Below are 24,226 nucleotides of genomic sequence, written 5' to 3'. Positions count from 1 at the left end.
ATTTCTTTCTAAATCTCATGCTGGTTTCTGCTGTACAGCATTGAGTCCAAGCCTATGTGGCTTTAAAATGAATATGGATTTACAATTCATTGGTTTCAATTATTCTAACATATACTGGTGTTCATTTCTGTGGAAAAGATGAAAAGGGAATGTAGTTCAAATCAGGTATATGACAGCAGTTGAACTCCCAAGGAATCTTGGAGGAGTGGAGTGTGCTGAAATATAATCCCCCAGACATGGGTCCTATCTGGGTTCTGAGATGACTTAGGGGACCTGACATGGATTTCAGACTGCACCCTTTGACTGAAAATTAAATCTCAGCAGTGTTCCTTGGGGAAGGATCAGGGGACTGTTGGCAGCTGCCCCCTGTCAGCACAAGCTGCAAGATTTGGAAATCTCTTAACTAAGCTGACAGGCCGCAGAGACAATGAATCAAAAATATGATACACGGATCAGCACACAAAGATGCAAGAGGGTACACAGAAACCAGATAAAGCAGGGAAGGAAAATATCAAGTGAAGAAAGATGTTTAACTCTTTCACTAATGAGGACTACGTGCAGGTTACGTATATGGTGTATGTGGGTCAAGCTCACAGTTTGCTTAAAAGATCTTAGTATTTAGTCACACAGAATGTTTTTAATCAGCTGTGACTTGATACACTTTATATTTAATTGTTTCCCTTTGGGATTCATTTAATAAATTTTGTAGATGTTCCATAACGAGAAAGATAATGAAACTACATGAAGATAAATCTTTTAGTCACCAAAAAGGATGCACTTTATGGATGTTCCTGTATTTAGCTGAATCAATGTTAAGAGCCATTAAAATGAAATAATGATTGTGAGCTGATTTAAAGAAAAGAATCAAGCTATTTAACGCCACCAATTTGCTTTCCTCCAGAGATACAATGTTTGAATGTTCACTGCTACGTTCAACTGCAGTATATACAGTCCTTCTAATTTTTCATAATCTCATGCTACCTTCAAAGGGTCAGACGTTGTACATATATTAAGTAAGCAGTGTAGTCCAAAACTAATTATAATGAACTAGTAGTGTCAGCTTTCTTTTTGGTCATAAAGCCTTTATCCTTTCTAAGACCTGAATTCTTGATGAAAGAGGAAAGGATAACAGCTCCACACTGTGACCCCTGGAGGTGACCATTAATTTGACATTGCAGCTGCTAAAAAGGAAACAGCGTTACAATGTGCTTTTTTAACAGACCCAAAAGCTGTGTCAGATTTATCACTTGATACTTGGTGACTGTCTTTAAATGCCTCTCACCTGGACTCTCAGACTCTTCCAAGACACATCTGTCAGGCATATCCTCCACATCTTGGAAGTTTGCCGAGTTTGAGCTCTTGTCATGCTTCAGCACACTGACTGGAGCAATGAAGAATAAAAACAGGGGGAGAGAGAAATGTAACGTATTCAGAAACAAACACTTCCTGATTTTCTGCAGAGCTTTCAATGATGAAGACATAATTTGTAAACACAAATAATAGATTGAAATAAAACAGAAACTCAAAGTACTTATATGCAACCATAGCACAGTTGAAAAATCTATAGACAAGAATTCATTCAGAGCGAACTTCGAGGCATCAGCTTAAATGTGATCCCTTTGAAGTAAAAACCCATTTTTTTCTTATAGAATCCTAAAATAATAAAATAATTTAGAAGCCATAAAAAGCTTTTGTCTGTTTCACCAAAGAAGCCAGTAAACAATATAAAAGATCAATTAGGTGGTTTTGTAATTACTAGAGTCATTCACCAGGGAGAGAAATGGTGTTCATTTTAAGATGAAAATACATAGTATATAACAAGCTAGAATGTGTCATAAAATTAGTGATAATTCCAAAGTGCAGTAAAAACCAGACTGAGTTTTTCCTAATAGCTAGAAAACTAAGCGAGGTTCCAAACTTCCGTGTGGATGGAGATACCAATGGCTATACACAATCTCAGTGTAGTTTTGTCCTGTTTTCAAAACAAGAAATTTCTTCCCTTATAACTTTTGTTTTTTTTTTTTTTAACCAAATGAATATTTGCTGAAGGATTACTTAACTCAAACACCCATTTAATTTTTCCAAAATTATGAGTGAATCAACAAGGCTTCAGGGCATTATTCAGACAGGAAGAGCTCAAAAGAGACATATTCCTCTTCAGTGCTCTATGTTTTCCATCGGTTTGCAGCTATTGATCCCAGGTCGCCAAAAGGTTCCATCATTCTCGACTTCTGCACCTACGCAGACTCCATTTGAAGCAATCAGAGCTTCATTACAATTGTGGAATTAGATCCTTGAAAATGCAATATTAAATCATAATAAATAATAAAAGCTATGAGTGACACCATGCATTTTCCCTGGAAAAAAAAAAAAAAAACCCAGTAAATTTTGCTTAAAAAATCTGCCTTGGATAGCAACTAACCAGTACATAAAACCCTGCCCAGGTAGAGCAGGAAGACTGGTTAAATTTCTAACCTTACAAAAAGCCAGAGGCTTTTCTCAGTGGTCAACTTATCCACACGAAGAGGAGTTTTAGTTCTTGTCTCTGCCATGGAAGTGTTGACATGATAATCTGCATGAGGTGAGTTGACACTGAAGAACAACTTACAATAAATAACAAATGTTCTTGTTCACACATGAAAACGCTATGATATGTGCAAGAAGAAATGTCTTCAAAGATATCTGTGCTCTTCTTTGATTTTTACAACATTTAAATAATTTTCAAATACACTGACTGAGGGTCAGGATTCCTACTTCAACAAAGAAAAATTGGAAAATACAAGCATGCATGTTATATTTAAAAAAAAAAAATGGTTTGTGCCAAATATATTAGAACATCCTTTCTAAGACAGTTCTTCCCATTAAACAGTCAGCTCCAGTGCGCCAAGTGATAGATTGAGTCATTACAGCTGCATGAATTTAAAAGTCAGAACTACTCTGAAGTAGAGCAATAGGAAAATTTCCAACAGAGTATACAGTGATAAAAGGGAGAAAACGAAAAGTATGGCTATGCTTCTGCAGAGAAAGAGAAAAATCACAAGACCTGGTCCTCTCTGAAAAACATAGCAGTGACCAAAAATTCACCATCAGCCTTTCAAAACGAATGGTGTGTTTTCACCCGGTAAAGAACTCTCATAGTGCACCAAGGAGGGGAGATGCTTTCACAGCACCAAGCATCAGTCCCGGTCACGAGGTGGCAGGTACTACCCTTGCTGAACGTTTGGGCTGTAGTTGCTCTTGAATGGGACTAGGACAAACCTGTTCAAGCGCTCTCCCTCTGTCCCAGACCATGTCAGCATAAGTCATATAATTCAAACTAACCTGCTTGATTTTACAACAAAGCAGAGCTGAGCAGTATTTTTAGGGAAGGTACCAGATTCAGCTGAGAAGTAACTCAGAACATAATGAATAAAAGACAGCTAGAAGCAGGTCCATATACTGGTGAGATACATCAGAAGGAAGGTGTGAAGCGAACAGGAAAGAAACCAAGACAGGCCAGCAGGATCCTTGGACAAAGCAGGAGGATCTCCAGTTGATATGCTTGAGTAAAGATTGCAGAGATTTGGGGAGATTTGGGAGAAGATGGAGACATTGAAAGCCAAGAAATACAAAAATGAGAAAAAAAGGATCACAGGCAGAGCTGATATGGCTGACAAATGACAAAAAACAACGATGACACGCTCGTGCGAATAGTTGGTGGCAAGGAGTCATTAGGAACAGTTTAAAGGGAGTGGAAGGCATGGACGGAAAGGGTTTTCACAGGAGCAGTGAAGCAGACCTCTAGTCAACTTGTGTAAGAAGAGCTGTCGGAGAATGAGGTTCAGCAGGAAAAAGTGAAGGGAGGAAATCGCGTATGTCAGAAAACCAGGAGACAGGCTGGGACAGGCGAGGATCAGGTCACTGGTGCGAGTGAGTGATGTGTATCTTAGCCTTGGCACTTACTCAGAAGTACACATACCTCCCTAGACAAAACTCAGGCAAATAAACTTCACAATACCCTAGTTTATGAAGTTACATAATAAGTGTATGCAGTGAGCAAGAAAGGGACCTTCAGATCTTTCTTTTTTAAACCATCACATGTTATATGCTCAATTTGAAGAGGAAGGTTCCTTAAAAATATCATAAAAGAACAAAGGGAACTGGAAAGTTAAAAATAAGGAAAGAACAGCCTGGCCCAAATAAAGAGTGAAAGTGAAAAATGGCATTATGTAATCATGAAAAAAACCCAAACAACTTTAACAATGACACCTACTTTACTGTGTTTTCCCTTAGGGGAATAGGATTTTATGTTCAAATGTCAATAAGGGAAATATTGTTCTGAATTGCTTATACCTAGGACGCTGATCGAATTTAAGTTATTTAAACATACACAGTATGATCTTTATTCATTCTGAGAATACTCTGTCCTACTTTGGGTTTAAATGGACCTTAAAATTACTTTTGCTTCCATTTGAAAGCTAATTTGTGTAGCCAAAGTGATTTAAATGTCTGGAGTATAAATGAGCCCCAAATCTACAAGTCAGAGAAAAAGTTAAGAAACGACAGTTTCTGATATAATAACTCTTAATGATATTTTCTTTCTATTCAGTGAAATGCAACTTCAATTATTACATGGAGAGTAGAAAATACCTTTGTTAGCATGGAAGTAACGTAAAAGGACAGATTTCACTGGGGCAAATGACCTTGAACTTAGCATATAAAAATGACATAAATCTTCATTGTACAGTCTTGAGAATTGTGGTAATTTTTTCTGATATATCTTAATAAGCTCTTAAGAGTTGTTTACTGAACTTGATACCCATTCTCTTACATTACTGAAACAGAAAAAGACATTAAAAAAATAGGTATGGAATTCAGAATAGTAAAAGGATGTCATAAGATCATAGTATTGAATGAAACATTTATGTAAATATTTTTAAAATATTTCAAATTCCAAAAATAAAACCAAGTGATTTCCGAAAAGAGATCACAGACTGATTGGTGATCAGTCTATGAAAGAACAGTCTTTGTGTGAATGAACTGTTAAATGATAAGTTATTCTTTATGAATATACACTAATCACTAATTACAGCAACTACTCACCACTATAATTTATTTCTACATGTTCTGTTTAAACTCTGAAAAGCCTTGTTCCACCCTGGAAATATCACACATTGAAGTCTAAATAACCTGCTCTGCATACCAATTTTCAGAGGGCAGACACATTGGAGAAAGAAGTGTGCATAAAACAGGTGAATAAACCAGTTAGCATTTTCTGATAAGATGCCTTTGTTATTGGTAAGGCGGATTAGTAACTTAAAGACAGTCTGTCTGCAGAGAAAACAAGAACTTATTTGTCATTCGAAACAAGCAGATAGGGCAACAAAAAATATTTTTCAATCAAAAATATTAGGCAAGATAGACTATAGGTGATAAATCTATTTAAGGTCCAATACAGAACACAAAGCAACCTGAATCTAAATAGAATTGCATGAAAAAAAGCTGTAAAAGAAAACAAAATGGTGGTATTTTTTAATTTTCGTAAATGGATAAAAACAATCATGCTGCAGTGCCACTTCTGGGATGTATGGGATCTACTGGCACTTACCATATTATGCCTAAGAAGCTTGATGGAGAGCTGGGCAATAAATGCTTTGAGTACTATTTTTAAAAGCACATTTCATAGATATCATAAAAAGCATAAGAACAGCTGTACTTCCTGAGACCAAACATCATTAGTGTAAAAGTCCAACAACCATTCAGTAATACTTCACCAGAAATTTCTCCTAAACTCCAATTTGAAACTTGGGGAATTCCAAAACTTTTTTTTTTTTTTAAATATTTAATAACTCACAGTAGATTTCTGTTCCACAAACTTCTCCAGTTTTCCCTTAAAGACATAGAATTTTCACATCCTTAACATTCTACACCCTAACTCGCCTTAACATGGCAAGCTCCATCGTTTTACCACATAGGCAGGCATCTCCTTTTGTTTGTTTGCGCATGTCCCTGTTAGCTTAATGTGAAACTTATTCTTGTATGAGAAAAGGCTTGTGTAGGAGCCCTGCACACTCTCTCCATGGCGCTTGTGATTTAACAGTCCTTTGTTTTATCCTCTTTCAACCATCTCTTTTCCAGGTGGAGGATTACTATCCTGCTTAGCTTTTTCCACGTATTTTGATGCCAACCTAAAAGGCTACAATTATTTCACTAATATTATAAGAAATGCAGAAAACGTTCATGAAATAGCAAGTGAAATATTAGCAGCACTCACCACAATCATCTAGAAACAGAAAAAGCAGATAACGAAGTTACACCAGCCAGTACGGAGCACCCACCCTGCCATTAGGGTGACAGCACTCTCCGCCGAGGAGCGTGCCAGCAGGCAGGGAGTCAGAGAGGCTGGGGATGTGCCTGCCCTTGATGGCACCAGTGCCGAGTACAGCACAAGGATTACTTCACAGGTTTTGCAGGTGATACTCCTGCTTACAGAGCCTGGTATGGTGTTTGCCTTTGTTGCCACAGCATGAACACTGTTGACTCATGCTCAGCTTGTGAGCCAGATTCTTTTCTGAGAAACTGTTACCTTGCTATTTCTTCCCCATCCTGTCTCTTTGCAGAAGATTAATCCTACCTCAGCCTAGATCCTTGCTCTCGTTCTTATTGAATTGAACCCTATTTTTTTTCCAGACCATTTCTCAGGCCATATAAACCACTAATTCATCTCACTGACAGAAGGCATCAGTTGTTGGTCATTTCATAATTTTTAGTGTCATTTAAAAAAACCTGCACTGATGTATGTAGTTGTCATTTAATTGAGAATGGCTGGTTGTTATCTTCTGATGATTAAGTATCACACTGGCCCAGTTTCCAATACATTTTAATTTTAAAAAGAGAGATTAAGAAATTAACCTGAAGAAACATGTTATTATTCTAAAGTGAATGCTGCAGCATATGGAAGTTGGAACTGTCCTTGAAATAAGACAGTATGGAACAAGTCAAACTGGAAGCTACAGTAATTTAAATCCATTACTTTGAATGCAGAAGTAGGACCTAATATTACATTGCAGAGCTCAGTTTGCAGAAATATTAACCCATGCACCTGGAGAAGCCTGAGCTTGCCCTTGCACTCTGTGAAGTCACACGCAAACGAAGCTCATTCCACTCACTAAGTGAATTGAAACTGAAGAACATTTTTCCTTCTGTAAGTGTGAAATTTCTTTTAAGTTTTTTATATATTTGAAATTAAAAAATTCCTGAAACTCCATTTTCCTCCCTCCCCATATGTATAAGGACAGCATTACTTTAGATAGGAAAACTGAAATTTTCAGTGATTCTTTTCCCAATATACCTTGAAGTTTTATTCACCCAGACGGACTTCCCTACTTCTCTCAACTAAAGTATAATGGCATGTAACAAATTATGCTCTCAAAGGACATCCCATTTTTGTTTCATTAGTGCAACGAAACATTCACTCAATTTTAAAGCAGTTGTCTTGATCTTAGTTGTGATTTATACCAGAATCTGTCCAAGTATTCTGTGTAGTATATATAATAAAACACCTAAAGAGTTAAATGTGTCTCAGTGGGTTCTGCTGCAAGAAGTAAAACATTTTCCCATAAAATCCCGCACAATGTTTACTGCACAGCTCTGAAGCATATGCTTCTGTAAAACTTAGGAGGATTTAAAAAAGGAAAATGTAACCCCAAACTGTCTTTAATTAATTCTTCTATCATTATACACTGCTTTTTCTTCTTGATGTCCTCTCTGGCTAGAAAGCTCAAATTTCTTTTTTCCAATTTCCATGAATGTCTGGTAGTGCATATTTTAACCAAACATGGTGTAAGACTGAAATATTTGATCCAGTTTGATGAACATTATTTATCCCTCTCATTATTTTTTTTCAACCTGTAATTGGGAGGCAATAGAAAAAATATTTTTACAGGAATTAGTAAAGAAGGCCAAATTTCAGTTCTGGCAGTTACTAGATAATTAGTTTCTTATTTTAATTAAAGTATATAGCATCTCCTCACCTGTCCAATTTTCTAAAACTATATAGCAAAATTCCCCCCTGATTTCTGTACATTAGATCAATGGTGTGGGAGAGTACATATTGCAAATATGACTGCCTGTCAGTGTACCAGTAGCTTTTATAAAAACAACAAAAAAATAAATACTTCGTATTTTAAAAATCGCATTATTGGACAGTATTGACATTATTATTTTCATGACAGTAGATTGATTTGGTATTCAAGTCTAAAATCATTGATCAGGGAATTTTCAGAGGATTCTGCTTCAGTCCATTTCTGTGGAGGGATTCTGGCTGTAGATTGCCTCAATTTGCTTTTAAAACCAAAATGAAACAAAAGTGTGCAGCACAGTTATGACACTGACATATTCCTGTGCATAATATGAGTGTTATAGCTTGCATACTCTTCCCTTCTCTCGATCAAAGCTGTCCAAACAGCTGAATTCATGGGAAAAAAATATACACAGAGCCTTTTTATTAACCTCCTCTGGCCAGATTATTGTTATTCTTTTGCATTATGGCCTTAAAGATGTATTACTGATAGGGAGGTAAAGCCAACTGCAGCACAGCATGACTCTGCTGAATGGCTGCTGCATGTAAGTGGAAGTACTTATTTCCAAGACATTTCTGTGATGCTCCCTACTGTTAAAATGTTATCTGACTTTAAAAGATTTTCAGTTCAATTGTAAGCAATAAGTAAACTCAGGCAGTACAGTACTGTATACTGAAGAGTTTCACTAGCTGGTCAAACGGCATTATTCCAAGAAACTAATGTTGTATAGGACTGCTTCCTGGTGGCTGAGACCTCTGATTGGCAAAAGACAGTGGACTTTTCAGTCAGCAAGCTAGTTACCCATGGATGTGGCTCAAGGCTGACACACAGATTGACTGGTTCACACTAATTTACTTCACACAGATTCCATTTATCTCCTAGAAGATCCCCTGGCAGCAGCTTATAATGGCATATCCTAGGATGCCTGCCTGCATGAGTTTTTAAAGCGGCAGAGCTTGATGAATCTAAGTCCAGAAAACAGTTCACAGATTGAGGACTAGGTGCAATCAAAAAACATCAAGTAGCACAGCTGGGACTTGCTAGCTTGCTTGACTGGTTTGAGCAGCTGAGCATTAACTACGCTTGCTTTCCTGCTGGCAGCCCTGTGTCACTAGGACAAATCGGAGCACTACCTGACAGAAAAGAAAAGAAAAGAAAAGAAAAGAAAAGAAAAGAAAAGAAAAGAAAAGAAAAGAAAAGAAAAGAAAAGAAAAGAAAAGAAAAGAAAAGAAAAGAAGAAAGAAAAGAAAAGAAGAAAGAAAAGAAAAGAAAAGAAAAGAAAAGAAAAGAAAAGAAAAGAAAAGAAAAGAAAAAAGAAAAGAAAAAAGAAAAGAAAATAAAATTATTGCATTGCATAGATACTATTAACAGATGCAGGAAAAACTCATTAGAACATTTAATCTTTATGCAGCTCCAGGATTATCAAACTAAATAACGTTCTGGTTAGCAAGTTTTGAGGCTAAGAATCTGAAAATTTCTTTTTTTCATGCTAACAGTTCCTAGGAAAAAGACCTGAACAAAACTAAATCTGTTTCCATTTCTTTCCCATTGAAAATAAGACTATATTCAATCTAGTAATACATGTACAATGAAAAATAGTTACCAATATACTGGGTTTTACATTATAAAAAGGTGAGGTACAGGTCAATGCAATTCCTTGCCTCCATAGACAACAACAGACTTCAATAGGTGCAAGCTTATAAATTGTGTTTTTAAAAGGAGTGAAAATACAGGCTTACACCATAGCTCTCCAAATTCAGATAGACAGAGGATATTCTTTAAAGTCCTTCTCAGAAAGGACGCAAAATTTCATATTATTAGACAATAACATTTGACAGAAAATGTATTGTGAGAGATCCAAAGCACATTTAGTACTTAGGAGGTTAAAGACTCAGCTGTAGTGCTAGCTGATGAAAAAGTAGGATTAAGGCTTTAGTATGAGTCTTGACATGATCATGTTGTCTGCCTGCTGTCTTAAGCTTCGAAAAACAGCTGGGATCATCTTCTTATAAGCTCCAACTCAAAGATGTTTAAGCAGTTCCCAATCCAATTAAACAGAGGTAAATATAAGGAAGGGCCCTACTGAGCCCAATCATCTTATTTTTTTAATGAAAAACAGCATAATTGCAGGTTACACAACTCCTTAATCTCACTTTAAACCTAACAGACTGCTGCCTTATAGTGCACATGGCAGGCCCAGTTAACCCAAGCATTCTGTATTGGTGTGCTTAATTTTTGATCATTATCCTTTATTATGTTACTTGTAATCCTAAAAGCCTATGATTGTGTCCAGATATTTGGCAAGGATTGTACCTGGATATACAGGGATTCCTCTTCTAAGAGTAATGGATTAATTGGATAGTACTGTATGACTAGTAGATGCTTTGTAGTGAAACTGCTGTGCAGTTTTTAATTTGTGAAGTCCAGTTCCTTCTTATTCTGTCCCTGTCCTTTAAACAAACTGCCTTTTTGAACATTAGCAGTGCTGATGCAGTAACCTATCTATTCTCACCACTAACATGACAGTACTATAGAAATAACCTTGCCCTACAGAGTGGGCTGCTTGCTAAAATCCTCTTCATAAAAATTAATAGAAAATACAGAAATCCTGTTTTTCAGATGGAGTTGCATGTTCAATTTACAAGTGGCTATCTCACGCACATGACCCAATCCTAGCATTATTACTTCAAGGCTTCGAGCATTAGGCCACTTATTTTCCATACAGTCAAAAGATTTTTGAGGCGTGCATATGTGATCATATTGTGCCAAGGTATGTATTTTTAAAATTATTACAGTTAATAGCATAAAAGCAAAAATCCACATATGTAATCCTTCTACTTTGTCCTACAAATATGCACAAGGACATTCTCCAAGGATGTAAAAGCAAAATCTCATCAGGGACTACTTCAAATATAGGCTCCTCATGCCTGTAAGAGCAAGAAGGAAATGTAAATGATCAGGAGCGAACTGTTTGCAGTAGCTGTGTTACATTATGCATGATTCTTGGCTGCAGAGGATTTAATTAATGATTTCCAGTTACATGGTTAAGATTTGTAGTGAACTGGTATTTAGGGCAGAAAACTAGCATCTGACAAATTTATACCATTTTGTATTTTTTCCCAAACACCAGCTACTAGGAGTTGCTGTCCCTTTTTTGTGTAGCTGGAAATCTATTTTGCATATATGGACAACGATTCTGGGCTGCGTTACAGAACCATGAATCTAGATTAATTTTAAGGCAGCTACTCTCTTGATGCAATTGAGAACAAAATCTGGACTTTGCTATTCTATGAATTAATGAGCGATACTTGTTGATATGTATAAGTATCAGAAAGGTGCATTGTTGAACTGATGGATGATACATAATTATATTGGTAATGAATGTGGACCACCTGTTTCAGTTACTACAAAACAGACACAGGTTTAGGAAACAGACTCTCCCCTTTTAGCACCACAGGATATATCTCCAGAAAACAAATGTGGCACTCCCTCAAATGTGGCACTCCCTCAAATGAGTAGATAAGCAAGGAGCTGTGAAGTACTTAACGGATAAAAGATGACCCCTGTCTAGTACTGCACCTTCACTCCATTCACCTACACTAAACTTTATTCTTCAGGCCAACAGCAAGATGTATCTGTAAGTGGACAAAAGAGCCTGGACCTTCCACTTTGACATGGGTAATGAGCAGGTAAGACAGACACTACAGGCACTTCCAAGAATATGGGCATCTAAGGAGGTGACTGACAAGCTTCTCTGTGGTTCAGAGGCTGTGTGAAACCACATGTGAGAGGAATCAGAAAGCATGGTTCCAAAAAATGCAGATGATCTGCTGATAGGTGAGACATGGTACTCTTGTACTCCATTATGAAGGCTGGTGAAACAACATTACATTCACTGGCTGTATAATCACGGTAGCCAAGTCACTGGTTAGAATTTGATTTTTTTTGTTGATGTCTGATCATTAGTTTCTTGTTAATTCTGAAAGCAAAGATTTCTATTGCTTTTTGCAATATACCTAGTCAAAAGTATCTGGGATATCTTTATTTAGGTATTCTGAAACCTACCTGTTGCAGGGTGTTGGGTTTTTGTGCACATTTATTTCCAATTCACACACAGAAAAGGTAGGCATACACTGACTATTTGGAAACGATCTAGTCCTCCACAAGAAATTCCATATGGAACTGTCCTACCTGGCTCCTGCAGATACTTCAAATTGTATTGCTGGTATTCTTCTCTTTTAATGGTTGATTTGTTTCTGTTACTATAGCTTTCAACTACCAGCTTGTCTGCACAATCAGAGGTGAATCTAGGGATGGTCCTATATATCCCTCTACATATGGAAGGATAAAAACAAATTTAGTGTTTCAGGAAACAAAACTACCAGTTCAGGAGATCACTAAAGGTTGCACTCCAGCTTGTAAGATGAGTGAAGTGGAAGTGCCAAAAGGGCTCCTGCACAAAAAAGGTACAAATGTGCAGCAGCACCTTGATTGCAGTTTCAAAAGCACAGTGCGATGGCTATAGCATAACTAGCAGAAAACACAGCATTCTTGTAAAATAAATCACAGAATGCTCACTCCCTGCTCAGGGCACTGAGTTCATCTCTGTGTTAACTAAGTGCACTTTTATAAAAAGCAATAGAGCTGCCCTTGATTTACCACAGCCTGAGTTTGGCCAAGGTGCCTGAGATGAAGCAAGCAGTATAGAAATTCTAGTAGATATGTAAAAAACATCAGAACAGTGTATTAGGTTTGTGTGGCAAGGTTTTGGTAGCTGGGGGGGGGGGGGGGGTGTTACAGGGGTGGCTTCTGTGAGAAGCTGCTGGAAGCTTCCCCTGTGTCCGACAGAGCCAATACCAGCCGGCTCTAAGACGGACCCACCACCAGCAAAGGCCAAGCCAATCAGTGATAGTAGTAGCACCTCTGGGATAACAGATTTAATGAGGAAAAAAAGTTGCGGGGCACACAGAAACGGCAGCTGGAGAGAGGAGTGAGAACATGTAAGAGAAACAGCCCTGCGGACACCAAGGTCAGTGAAGAAGGAGGGGAGGAGATGCTCCAGGCGCCGGAGCAGAGATTCCCCTGCAGCCCGTGGTGAAGACCACGGTGAGGCAGGCTGTCCCCCTGCAGCCCAGGGAGGTCCACGGTGGAGCAGATCTCCACCTGCAGCCCGGGGAGGACCCCACGCCAGAGCAGGTGGATGCCCGAAGGAGGCTGTGACCCTGTGGGAAGCCCGCGCTGGAGCAGGTTCCTGGCAGGACCTGCAGATCTGTGGAGAGAGGAGCCCACGGAGCAGGTTTTCTAGCAGGACTTCCGACCCCAGGGGAGACCCATGCTGGAGCAGTGTGCTCCTAAAGGACTGCACCCCGTGGAAGGGACCCATGCTGGAGCAGTTCATGGAGAATTGCAGCCCGTGGGAAGGACCCACGCTGGAGAAGTTCGTGGAGGACTGTCTCCTGTGGGAGGGACCCCACGCTGGAGCAGGGGAAGAGTGTGATGAGTCCTGCCCCTGAGGAGAATGAAGCGGCAGAAATAACACGTGGTGAACTGACCGTAAACCCCATTCCCTGTTCCCCTGTGCCACTGGGGGGGATAGGTAGAGAATCCGGGAGTGAAGTTGTGCCTGGGAAGAAGGGAGGGGTGGAGGGAAGGTGTTTTGAGATTTGGTTTTATTTCTCATTACCCTACTCTGATTTGATTCGTAATAAATTGAGTTAATTTTCCCCAAGTCGAGTCTGTTTTGCCTGTGACGGTAATTGGTGAGTCATCTCTCCTGTCCTTATCTCGACCCACGAGCCCTTTGTTATATTTTTTTCTCTCCTGTCCAGCTGTGGAGGGGGGCGAATGATAGAACAGCTTTGGTGGGCACCTGGCATTCAGCCAGGGTCAACCCACCACAAACAGATATTGTAGAAATAAGATGACTTTCCATAACTACATTCAAAAGAGCAGAAGACAAGTTCACTTTCACCATAATATAACTGGCACTCTAGAATCTACCTAATCTTTTCCAGAATAACCCAAATAAACTCTCAGCTCTAAAATAAAGCCTCAGCCTTCTTAGTCCAATGATTTGAGACTGCACAGGTATAGTACAACAGTATACCCAATTTCAGTGATTAATTAAATGTACAAAGCCCACTGAAGCTCACAGGCAACCCAGTCTTTGCACATCCTTTATTGCAGCCAAATGACAAATGCAGGTGAGCTTCTAGCTATAAACTGCTCCCCACAGCCTGATGCTTTTCCGAGAGGGGAATAGCCTGCCTCTACCTCTACGAGGTACCAAGAGAGCTCCACTTTACGTTGGTACATTGCTACAGAATTGCAAGAATTCTTGTGGCAGTATACGAAAGAATACCTACAGTGCTTGTAGCCTATTGGACTTCAAAAGTACGCAAACAGATTTGCTGTTTGTGTAAGGCATTTAGTACCTAGGTTTGTTAATTCACGGAGAGACACTCTGTTCACAGGAAAAACTAAAAGACTAAAGAAGAGATAAAAAGAATTCTGTCACTGTGAAGAGTTAAATACAGGTTTACAAAATTGGGATCACAGCAGTATTACCATATTGTATTATTAGAAAACACATTATCTGTATCTATCTGACACTTTTACAGTTGCATTCACAGCTGCCACTTCAGGCTTTGTTCCAAAGGAAACACTCAGTCATTCAGAGCTGAAGGAAAGTGAAAATGTAGTTTAGAAGAAGCAACCACTTGGTTAGTTTTAGTCCATGAAGACAGCTATTGAGTGCCAATGAATAGTCAGGGCTCCCTTTCCTTGTTGTCTTATTTTTTATTCTTACAATGCTACCCACTAAAGAGCAGATTTTTCTTTTATTAGTTTCTTTGGGAAGGCACACTCTTTTGGATGTATATTCATTTTCTTTCCTTTACTTTTCACTTCTGAAGAAGCTTCACTTAACATTCAATGTAAAGACAACAGAGGGATTGTCCTTTCTCTTTGTTCGTTTAGTTCTATCACTTAACCCTACTCAAGGATAGGAATAACGATGGATGCATGTAAAGACATGTCAATCTCTGAGCAGGTAAATGTTTGTTAAAAGAGGAAGATAAAACTTTTTTTCGCCAATCTACTTAGTACTGTTTTCTATACGTTTTTCTTCTCATTTAATCTCTGCAGTATTATTGTACAATTGTATTTGACTTGTAACTAGAAGCCTTAGTTTCTTTCATCTACAGTAATGGCATGCCATTCTCCGCATTTCTCCAATCTAAATTTTAGAACCTTTGAAACATTTTTAAGATACTATGAAACATATCCTTGATGTGAAGACACACCTTCTGCAAAGTATCTTTCATGGACACGTAACATTCATAATATGCGGAAGGAGGAATGACGAATGCCTTTTTTCACTTCATAAAGTACACTGGGATATGTGCTAGAGTGTTTAGCAAGTGTTAAGATAGAAGGTGTTTCTCAAACTGTCACATATGGTGAGTATTTATTATACCGTGATTATAATAGAGTTTGCACAATAATAAAGGCTGGAGCAGGACCTGGGTTTAACTCACATGTAATTACTTGCTTGGGAGCATGGTGTGTACTTAAAAGCAAACAAAAATTATGTATAAAATTACAGAATACCTGCAAGATACAGATATTACTTATAAACAAGAGAAACTCTGCCCTTCAAACTCTGCACAGGGCTAAGTACTATCCTGTAATATTAGCCTGCATTTCATTACTATCCAATAGCTTTGTTTAATTTTTGGTTAAAAAACCCTCAACCACAAAAAACCTTCATGTTGCATCAAGACAGCTATAAAGAGTACAAGACTGTTCTTAAAAGCTAAGGAATTTGTTGAAAGAACTGCTACACCACGTTATAACTCTCCCCACAACAACTGGACTCCCAATTTCCCATACTTAGAAGAAAACACCTAATTCTAACCAAACATTATGTACTCCTTGACACCTTACCAGTACGCAATTGTTTTTTTCTGCCACTGGAAATACCAAAAGAGAATAGCTGATAACCTTATTGAATGCCGATTTATGACAGAGCTGCACTTACAAAGACAACTAACTATAGGTATTTGAAACACTACAAATAAACTATTCCCAACAATTTGAGTATCTCTATGAATCCAGATGTTCAGGGGGTTTTGCATAATTTTCATTCGGTGCCTGCTTGTTTAAAGTACTTCTCTTAGTTTATGCATATATGGTTGCCGGTATTTCAGATATGTATACATTCTGTTACTTAAAGAATACGTATTTTACAGCAATACTTAACAAACCATAAATTTACTACAGTATTACTAGAGAAAATTCATTTCTATGAAAGCTGTATATTCACAATATATTGTTGAAGTATATATTGCATTAATACTTCACTGTGCTTATAAACGTTAATATAGGTTATTTGTTTATTACTATGTCAAGGTTATTCATCATATGCAGTGTCAGAAAGCACAAGCTGACATCTCATATTGTCTGCTTCAAGGGCAAAACCAACGTGACCTTTGGCTCCTTCTTTTCAAAAGGATGAAATCATTCCAGAGGAATAATGCTGAACTGCACAGCTCCCTTTAAGAATCAATCTGCCATTTACGGTTTCCAATTTTCCATATTGTAGTATGGCTTGTTAAGATTTGATGGCTAATTTTCTCTTCAAAGTTTAGTGTTCTAAAATTCAAAAAATATTTTCCTAATTGTAATGGCATTTATGCTTTCTATTTATTCAACATAGAAAGAAAATTTCAAATCATCAGTTCTTTGTTAATTTTGCCAGGGTCCTTCTTGATTCTGTTTGAGACTGAAATCATGCTGGCCAGTGATTTCCTAGATCTAGGTCATGTTGGTAAGCAGAAAAGATTTTGAAAATATTTTGGACTCTTAGTATTTTTTAATTCCAGAATCTATTATAGTCTCCAAGAAAACCATCTCTGTATTTCTTGGCTTTTCTTTTACAGTTCTTCTAAGTTCTCCTATACTCAACTGATACATGTGTGCAGCTGAAGGGGGAAATATAGTTACTACTCAAAATATACCAACTATGTATATCAAATATATAAGTAGTGAAAAGGAATGTATTCAGAAGAATGGGAGTGGTAAAAATGAGAGGTCATCTGTTAACTATGGAGCTCTGCCTTTAGCTGTCTCAGTACCATAAAAGTGGGAAGTAGATGCGCAATTTGAAGCATGAATCAGATGTGAAGCTACATGTGTTATTTCACAAGGATGACAAGGTATACACGTAGTCTTGAAGCATACGTGCATTTGTACAGGCAACTCTTCAAACTTCATCAACCTCAAAGTGAGTACATTTTTGGAGAGAGAGGGATGAGATTCACATGAATTGGTAATTATATTATCTGTGCATGATACTGATTTCACTATAGAATTCAACCAAGGAGAATGCAGCATTCTTTGACCTAGCTGATAAAAGGTCAGAAAGCAATTTTGAATAATAAATGAGACCTGCTGACCTCATGACCCAAGTCTGGCAGGGTCAGCAGCAGCCCTCTCACCAGATGCTGATGGCAGATATACAGACGCAGACAGCTCAACTAATGAGCTTCCTCGATAAGGGTTTTAGATCCAGTCACATTTAAGTGCTATGCAGTATATAAAATAAACTTACAAATAATCTGTGCCATAAAAAATTAAAGTGATATTTATAGTGAGGTGTAATATGACATACTTTGTAATCCTCAATGCAGCGATTATTTTACTGCTTCTCCTAGATGGCCTTTAACCACAAAATATAATACCTGACTAACATTTCCTTTAAGGTCTTTTCTCTTCACGTTTATATGGTTCCTATTCAGTGGATGTACTTTGAAGAGACATAGTTTGATAGTGCATTTGTTTGGCACCTCATTTAATACAAGTCAACAAAAATTACTTTTAAGAGAAGTTTAAGTTTATCTTATTTGAATTCAAGCTAACGTATTCCTTCCTCAGTGAGTAAAAGACAAGCCTAGCGCATGCAAGGCCAAGAATGATTTTCTCCTGATCACTTCACCAACAGTTCCACTCAGGAAGAGTTACAAAGTAGATGGTTCATGAAGAAGAGAGGGCAGTATACTAGAATTCATTCTTTCACCCACTGTCAGATTTCACCGTGCAAATGGTGTAGGGTCACTACTCCATTCCAGGCCTTGGAAATCCTGAGTTTTGACTTCACCCTGGGTGCTGGGTCTAAGCTCCACAAACTGCCATCTCATTCCTCAGGTATGCTACAGCTGTTTGTATGAATTTGCAGGAATATATCTACATGTTTCCTTACGTTCTGCGTGAATTAGCAACATAAGGCCAAATTTATAAATACCATTGTTGGAGGTTTTTTGAGATCTGGTTTGTAAGGAAAGATAACTGCTTGGGTTCTCCTGATGCTTAAATGCTTCACTGTGAATTAGTTACACATTAGTTACAATTAGCTACAGGAACTACAAAGGCTATAGGAGCTTTTGTATGTCTCTTTAAAGTCACCATAATTCCTTTCATGAAGGATGTTCTTTAGACGCTGAAGTTTAGAGGCTACATTAAAGACTCTACAGAAAAGTTACTGTGCTTTATTCAATTCTGTATTACTTTGCATAAGCTAAATTTAGCTTACATAGCAACTGGTGTTTAAGAACTCTGAAACTTTCAACATTTGGTGGAGATGGAGAAAAAATGGTGCCCCATTTCACTGAAGGGGAATCTGAGATGTTAGTTATCATGAAGAAACATTTTCTTTTAAGCTTTTTAAAGCTTCTACCTTTCAGTTTAAATGCATGTCTGCATGTTCTTGAATTATGAGAAAGGATAAAGAAGAATGAGTAGTTGATTTACTTTTGCCAAACAATTTGTAATTCTGTATACCTCTACAACATTCTTTCCTATTTATCTAACTAACCAGCTTTTAAAATTACATTTACACAGAAGCCTGTTAATTTTTCTTGCCTATCTTTAAGCTCTCTTCTATGCCATACCTTTTCAGAGAGAGTCAACAGAAAAGAACACGACCTCCCCAAAAGGCCCCACAATAAATGTACGTAATAACTTTGTAATATTTGCAGTGTTATTTACATTCTTCTTACACCTTCACAGTGTATCGGCTCTTCTGAGCGCCACTGTACAACTTCTGACTAAAATGTTACCCCTGACATTTATAGATGGAATTTACCTCCACAGTGGTGACTGGCATACCACTAGGGAGAGAGCATCTGTATCCTTCTGATCCAGGGGCTGCCAGGAGCCATTTAGATCTTTTTAATCAGTGCTGATTAAGGCAAGTCAGATGACTACCCTCAAATTTATCACTGCCTCTAAAGACCTTGTAGCAGCCAATAGCTAGGGTAGCTAGCGCAAGGGATTGTCTTGGCCACACGTCCTCCCTCTGCACTTGTGAGGACTTTGCAAGGAGAATTACACACTGTCTCTACATAATCTATCCCAATTTTTCACCAAGTCAAGTGTGTGCCCAGAATACAATTTTGGGACTTCAGTACTGTGTGTAGATACCAATTAAACTCATTGTTAGTGAACCCAGCTTCTAAATCTTAGTGCATTCATTTAGGGAACCAGTAACAGTAACCAGTTCCTGCGCTTCCAGCCTGCATACAATTGAAATAAAATTTGATTATAAATAGATTAGATTATAAAAGTTGCTCAAAAATCTGCCTGTAGCTTTGCTTCTTTTAAGACAGCAGTAGCCTCCACAAGGGAAAGAATTTCTTACTGCATCCAGTGCATCAGTAAAATGTACTTAGTCTTGCTTTGATTTCTTTCCTGCCACTAGACAATATGTGTATTTTTCTGAGTCTGCTAGATCTCCTTAAAAACATTACATTCACTCTGCTTTACAATCAACATGAGCTCTGTAGTGGGCAATCAGTGTCTAATATATAGTTGTGCTCCTAATTTAACCCATTCCCTGCTCCTCCCTCCTGAGCAGTGCTTTGGTATTCCAAAGGCACATCTCTCTTCAAAAAGGAATATATCTGGGATCTTTGGAAAATATCAGAAAAGGAAAAAAAAACTCAGCCAGATTATTTTATGGCTGCTCTGTTTTACAGCTACAAGAGTACAAGTAATTTTGGAAGTCAACAAAGAGTTGTTCACAACAGCTTCCTACCCATTTTCCCCCAACAAGACCCTACAAGGCTGTGCACCAGCAGAAGCTTCTGCCTAGCAGAGTAAATCTTCCATTACATAAATCATCTGGACTTATTTTAATTGTTTACTGGTAAAACAGTGTGAAGCAGAACAGTGCAGTCTGGAATTATTCACGGTTTTGAGATACATCTCTTAACCAACACCTGAAAATGCTTTTATCAGAGAGAGGAGGAGCTCAAGAGATTTGCCTAGCAGGATTACCTGTAAGCAGAAATTCTATTTGGCTTTGCTCAGCAGTAGCAAAAAATGCACACTACAGAGCAGAGCTCACTATGGGCTTGCAAGGGAATAAGCATGGGAAGGAGAAGTCAAAAAGGTTACTGGACCCAACTGGCACTATAATAACAGGAAATAATTCTCTTAGAGAAAATCATCCCAGATAGGTCCTACACAATAAATTTGTTAAACAAATCTCCTAGCTGTGCTCTAGTGTACCCTCTGCCCCTGTGCCATTGTAGTGACAGCTAATACATGGTGTGCTGCTGTTTTCCACCACTTGTTCTTCTTTTCATGCAGTACACCACCACCATTCCATTTTATTTTTTATTATGCATGTTTATGCAGCGACACAGACAATGAGAATTGTCCCAATATACGTATTTTTTACTACACCCACCAAAGGATCCATTTCTAGTATTACCTCTGTGCTCTAAATGAGGAGCGTGTAAATTAGTACTGTCCACTAAAAATCAACATGCTTTCTAAAGCATACAATATTTATTCTTCTTAACCTGGAATAGCGTATTCCCAAAAGCAATTAACATGCCTTATGCTCTTTCTTCTCCTACTGAAACCACTACAGAAAAAAGCAGAAAACTAGTTCTTCTTTTTTGTATGTTTTATCTAACTTTGGACCAAACTGAAGTCCTAGTTGCCAGTTTTTAGCACAGTTATGCTTGATAGGAGCCATGTTCATATATCCCAGAACAGATTCTGCCACCTGTAGCTTTTATTCGCTATTAAGAAGTCATTTCATATGCCATTTTTCCCCTGAAAAGATTACGTTTTACTTTGATGCTGAATGTGTACTACAGTTTTGCAAGTTGCATGAACTAATGAGCTAAGAATTTTCTAAGTAAAACTTGCACATTATCACAGTGATAAACATACTGCAATAATTTCTTTTATTTCAAAGGAACAGTTTCTCTGCACATAAGCTCTAAGATGTCTAACAATCCAAAACATAATGCTTTCACTTGTGTTCCTTATTAGGACCTGAATTTACTACAACACATTTTACATGCTTTTTTTGGTGTCTAAAATCATCATACTTTCTCAATCATTAAACTGCACTTAATTTCAGTCTTCTCTTTAGGATTTTGTAAAACCGTAAGTTATAAGTGCTAGAAACATATGAGCTATGCAATTGCCTGTGGAGTTTGTGTCCAACTATGAAAACTCTTTTGCCTCCCCATATTTTACATATTTGTCCCCATGTCCAATTTTTAACCTTTACCAACCTTGAAGTCCTTTTTATATTGTATCAGGAGTGAAGCTCATTTGCAGACAGCTGCAATATGAGTTTCCTCACCCTGCCCTGCCATTGACCTACAACCTGGTCTAAAAGAACCACCTTCTTTCAGAGTGAGAAGTTATTCATTTGCTGTAATAGCTCTATTTTGGGCCTCCTCAGCAAAAACAGACAATTGTGCCCAAATAGCATGAGGTTTTGTGATACCAGCCCTGTTTTATATATACTGCAAAAAACCCCACAAGGATGTTTCACTTGGGACTGGCTCACAAATCAGAGGCAAGAAAATTTAGATTTAAAAATGGGCTTAACACATAGTTTGCAAAACCCAAAAAAGTATTAGAAATTTATACTTCGTGTTCATACAGGTTCACTTTGATTTTATTCTTTATACTATACAGCTTATTCACTTGAGTAAAATCTAGTTATCTAGCCTTCAAATGTTACCATTGCCAGAAAATATATGAAAAAAAAAAAAGAGATAATCAGGGACTATGGAATAATAATTGGAAATAAATAAAATGTTTCTGATGAAAACAATTAGTCACAAGCATTACAAGTTGAAATTCAGTTCAGTGTTAAAGAGACAGTTTAGAAGCACACGGTACATTTATCACAGCTCCACAGACAAGTTATTGAGCTGTCTGTGAGAAACAGAGCCAAACAGGAAAGCTTTCAGCAGAAAGCAGTGGTTGAGGTCCTTGATTGATAGAGTTAGATGATGCAAAGCTGTCTGATGGCCTTTCTGCAAAATAAAGTGAAGGAACTCAAGGTCTTTCATGACGATCTCTGACCACAGATGAACAGCTACTTTATTACAGCACAGATTGAGGTTGCACCTTAGTCCATATTCTGCCACTTTTGGATGCACACGGTTAACTTTACCAACAATCCACTGTGTTTAACATAAGTGTCTGCCATCTTTACAGAATTTTAAAAGGGACAGCAGATTGCAGTAGTTAAAAGCTTCACCTCCTTTCTGTTTAACTGCGGTGACTGAAAAAAATATAATCAGTTTTATTGCAGGCTTCTTATTGCAATGATAGGGCTGATTGTTCAGGGAGAAGTGCCTCATTTCAAAGATACAGAAAAAGCCCTGTTGTGCAGAACAGCCAAAATCTACCTGCTGTGCTGCGTGCCTCAGAAATGAAGTTGTTTACTTTTCCCAAAATGTAATCTGTATCTTCTTCCTAATGACTTAGGTGTAGTTCCATTCTTCACTGATATGATGCAACTGATTTCATAGAATACATCTTCACAAAACCTGAGGATTATTACACTGCATTTGCTTTTAGCAGAAATTGAATACTTCTCTCCATGCTTGTGGTATCTAGGAACCATTGCTTTTAAGCAAAAGAGCCAACACTGCCTGACCAATATAAAGCATTTACAGTCACGTAAACAATCCTGACTTGCCGGGCACTATTAAATTCAGGTGAGAGCAGTGACTTCTCTTTATATTAGGATTTGAGGATATTTTGTTCAGATTTTTAAAGGTATTTAGCTGCCTATGATTCACACTGGCTGAGGCTGTACGGCTTTTTTGGTTTGAAAGTCTCAACTTCAAGCCAAATGCTATGACCCAGTCACTTCCAGCCTTACACGCAGGGCATGGGTTCTCCCACTCCAGCCCATCCTTGTCACTATTCTCACATAACAGTCAGAATGTGAAGCAAACAGACCACAACATTTAAGATCAATGCATGGGCTTGAGCCCCATATTATTCTCTAATATTAACACTAGTATAGAAAGCTAACGAGATTTTCTTCACTGCTTAACCACCTAAACTCTGTTTACAGGGATTCTGGCCCTCCCTCTCCACAAACTTCACTCTGGATACCTCAATGCAGTTTCAGGTGCTGGTTTTAACTTTTACAGTGTACTTTCAAATGAAGATGACCAGTATGTTTTCATTGTTATCCAAGTCAGAATAGTTGGGAAGAAGAAAGAAAAGATGTGGGGACTAAAACTGTTTATCCTGTAGACAATTTCACATTGACTGACACTTCTGATTTTAGAAAAGCAAAAAATTCCACAAAGAATTTTTCAGAGTATATGAAAAATTGAGTCTGCCCTATTTTAGTTAAAGTTCCTGGGTCACGGGGTTGGCTAAAGCAACTTTCCAGAAGTTGCTCTCATTCACTCTCATCAACTGTCCTTTGAAGAAAAATGTATTTTCAGACACTTAGAAGTTCTTTTTACTTAATTATAGGTGTCTCTCTCATTGACAAGGCCAAAGTACTGGCCTGGACTAGACAATCGTTGTAGGTCCCTTCCAACTGAACTATTCTAGTCTAGTGCATTTTATATTTGAAATACTTTCATTCATCCTTGTGTTCATTTGTGTACTTCAATTTGTTTTACTCTCTCAGCTCTAGTGCTCTAAGTGTGAGCACAAGGGTTTAAGTGGGAGCATCCTCAAATCAGAACAAGTTACACTATAGCCCAGTAAGCTTCTCTCTCCAGGAGGTGTCTCGGTAAGCAACCAAAGCGTCAGCAACTGCAAAAAGCACAGTTCTAACACGGACAGGTTCATGTATTCAGGCAACATCTAAAAGA

General features: G+C 37.9%; 1 protein-coding gene across 2 annotated transcripts in view; it reads right to left on the bottom strand.

Annotated features, from left to right (window-relative positions):
• The window catches only part of WDR72 (WD repeat domain 72), a 129,757-nt gene that overhangs the window by 5,574 nt on the left and 99,957 nt on the right, over nt 1-24,226 (bottom strand). The window contains exon 19 of one of the 2 annotated variants that reach the window (XM_030016258.1): nt 1,283-1,381. The exons of the other annotated variant lie outside the window; for it this stretch is intronic. Coding sequence (XP_029872118.1) covers nt 1,283-1,381 — 99 coding nt within the window. The remainder of the gene's footprint in view (nt 1-1,282; nt 1,382-24,226) is intronic. 2 annotated transcript variants of the gene reach the window in all.

The sequence above is a fragment of the Aquila chrysaetos genome, chromosome 5, assembly GCF_900496995.4.
Source record: "Aquila chrysaetos chrysaetos chromosome 5, bAquChr1.4, whole genome shotgun sequence".
Lineage (NCBI taxonomy): Eukaryota > Metazoa > Chordata > Aves > Accipitriformes > Accipitridae > Aquila > Aquila chrysaetos.
Note: the sequence above shows the minus strand (reverse complement) of the source record. Positions and strands in the feature narration are given on the sequence as shown.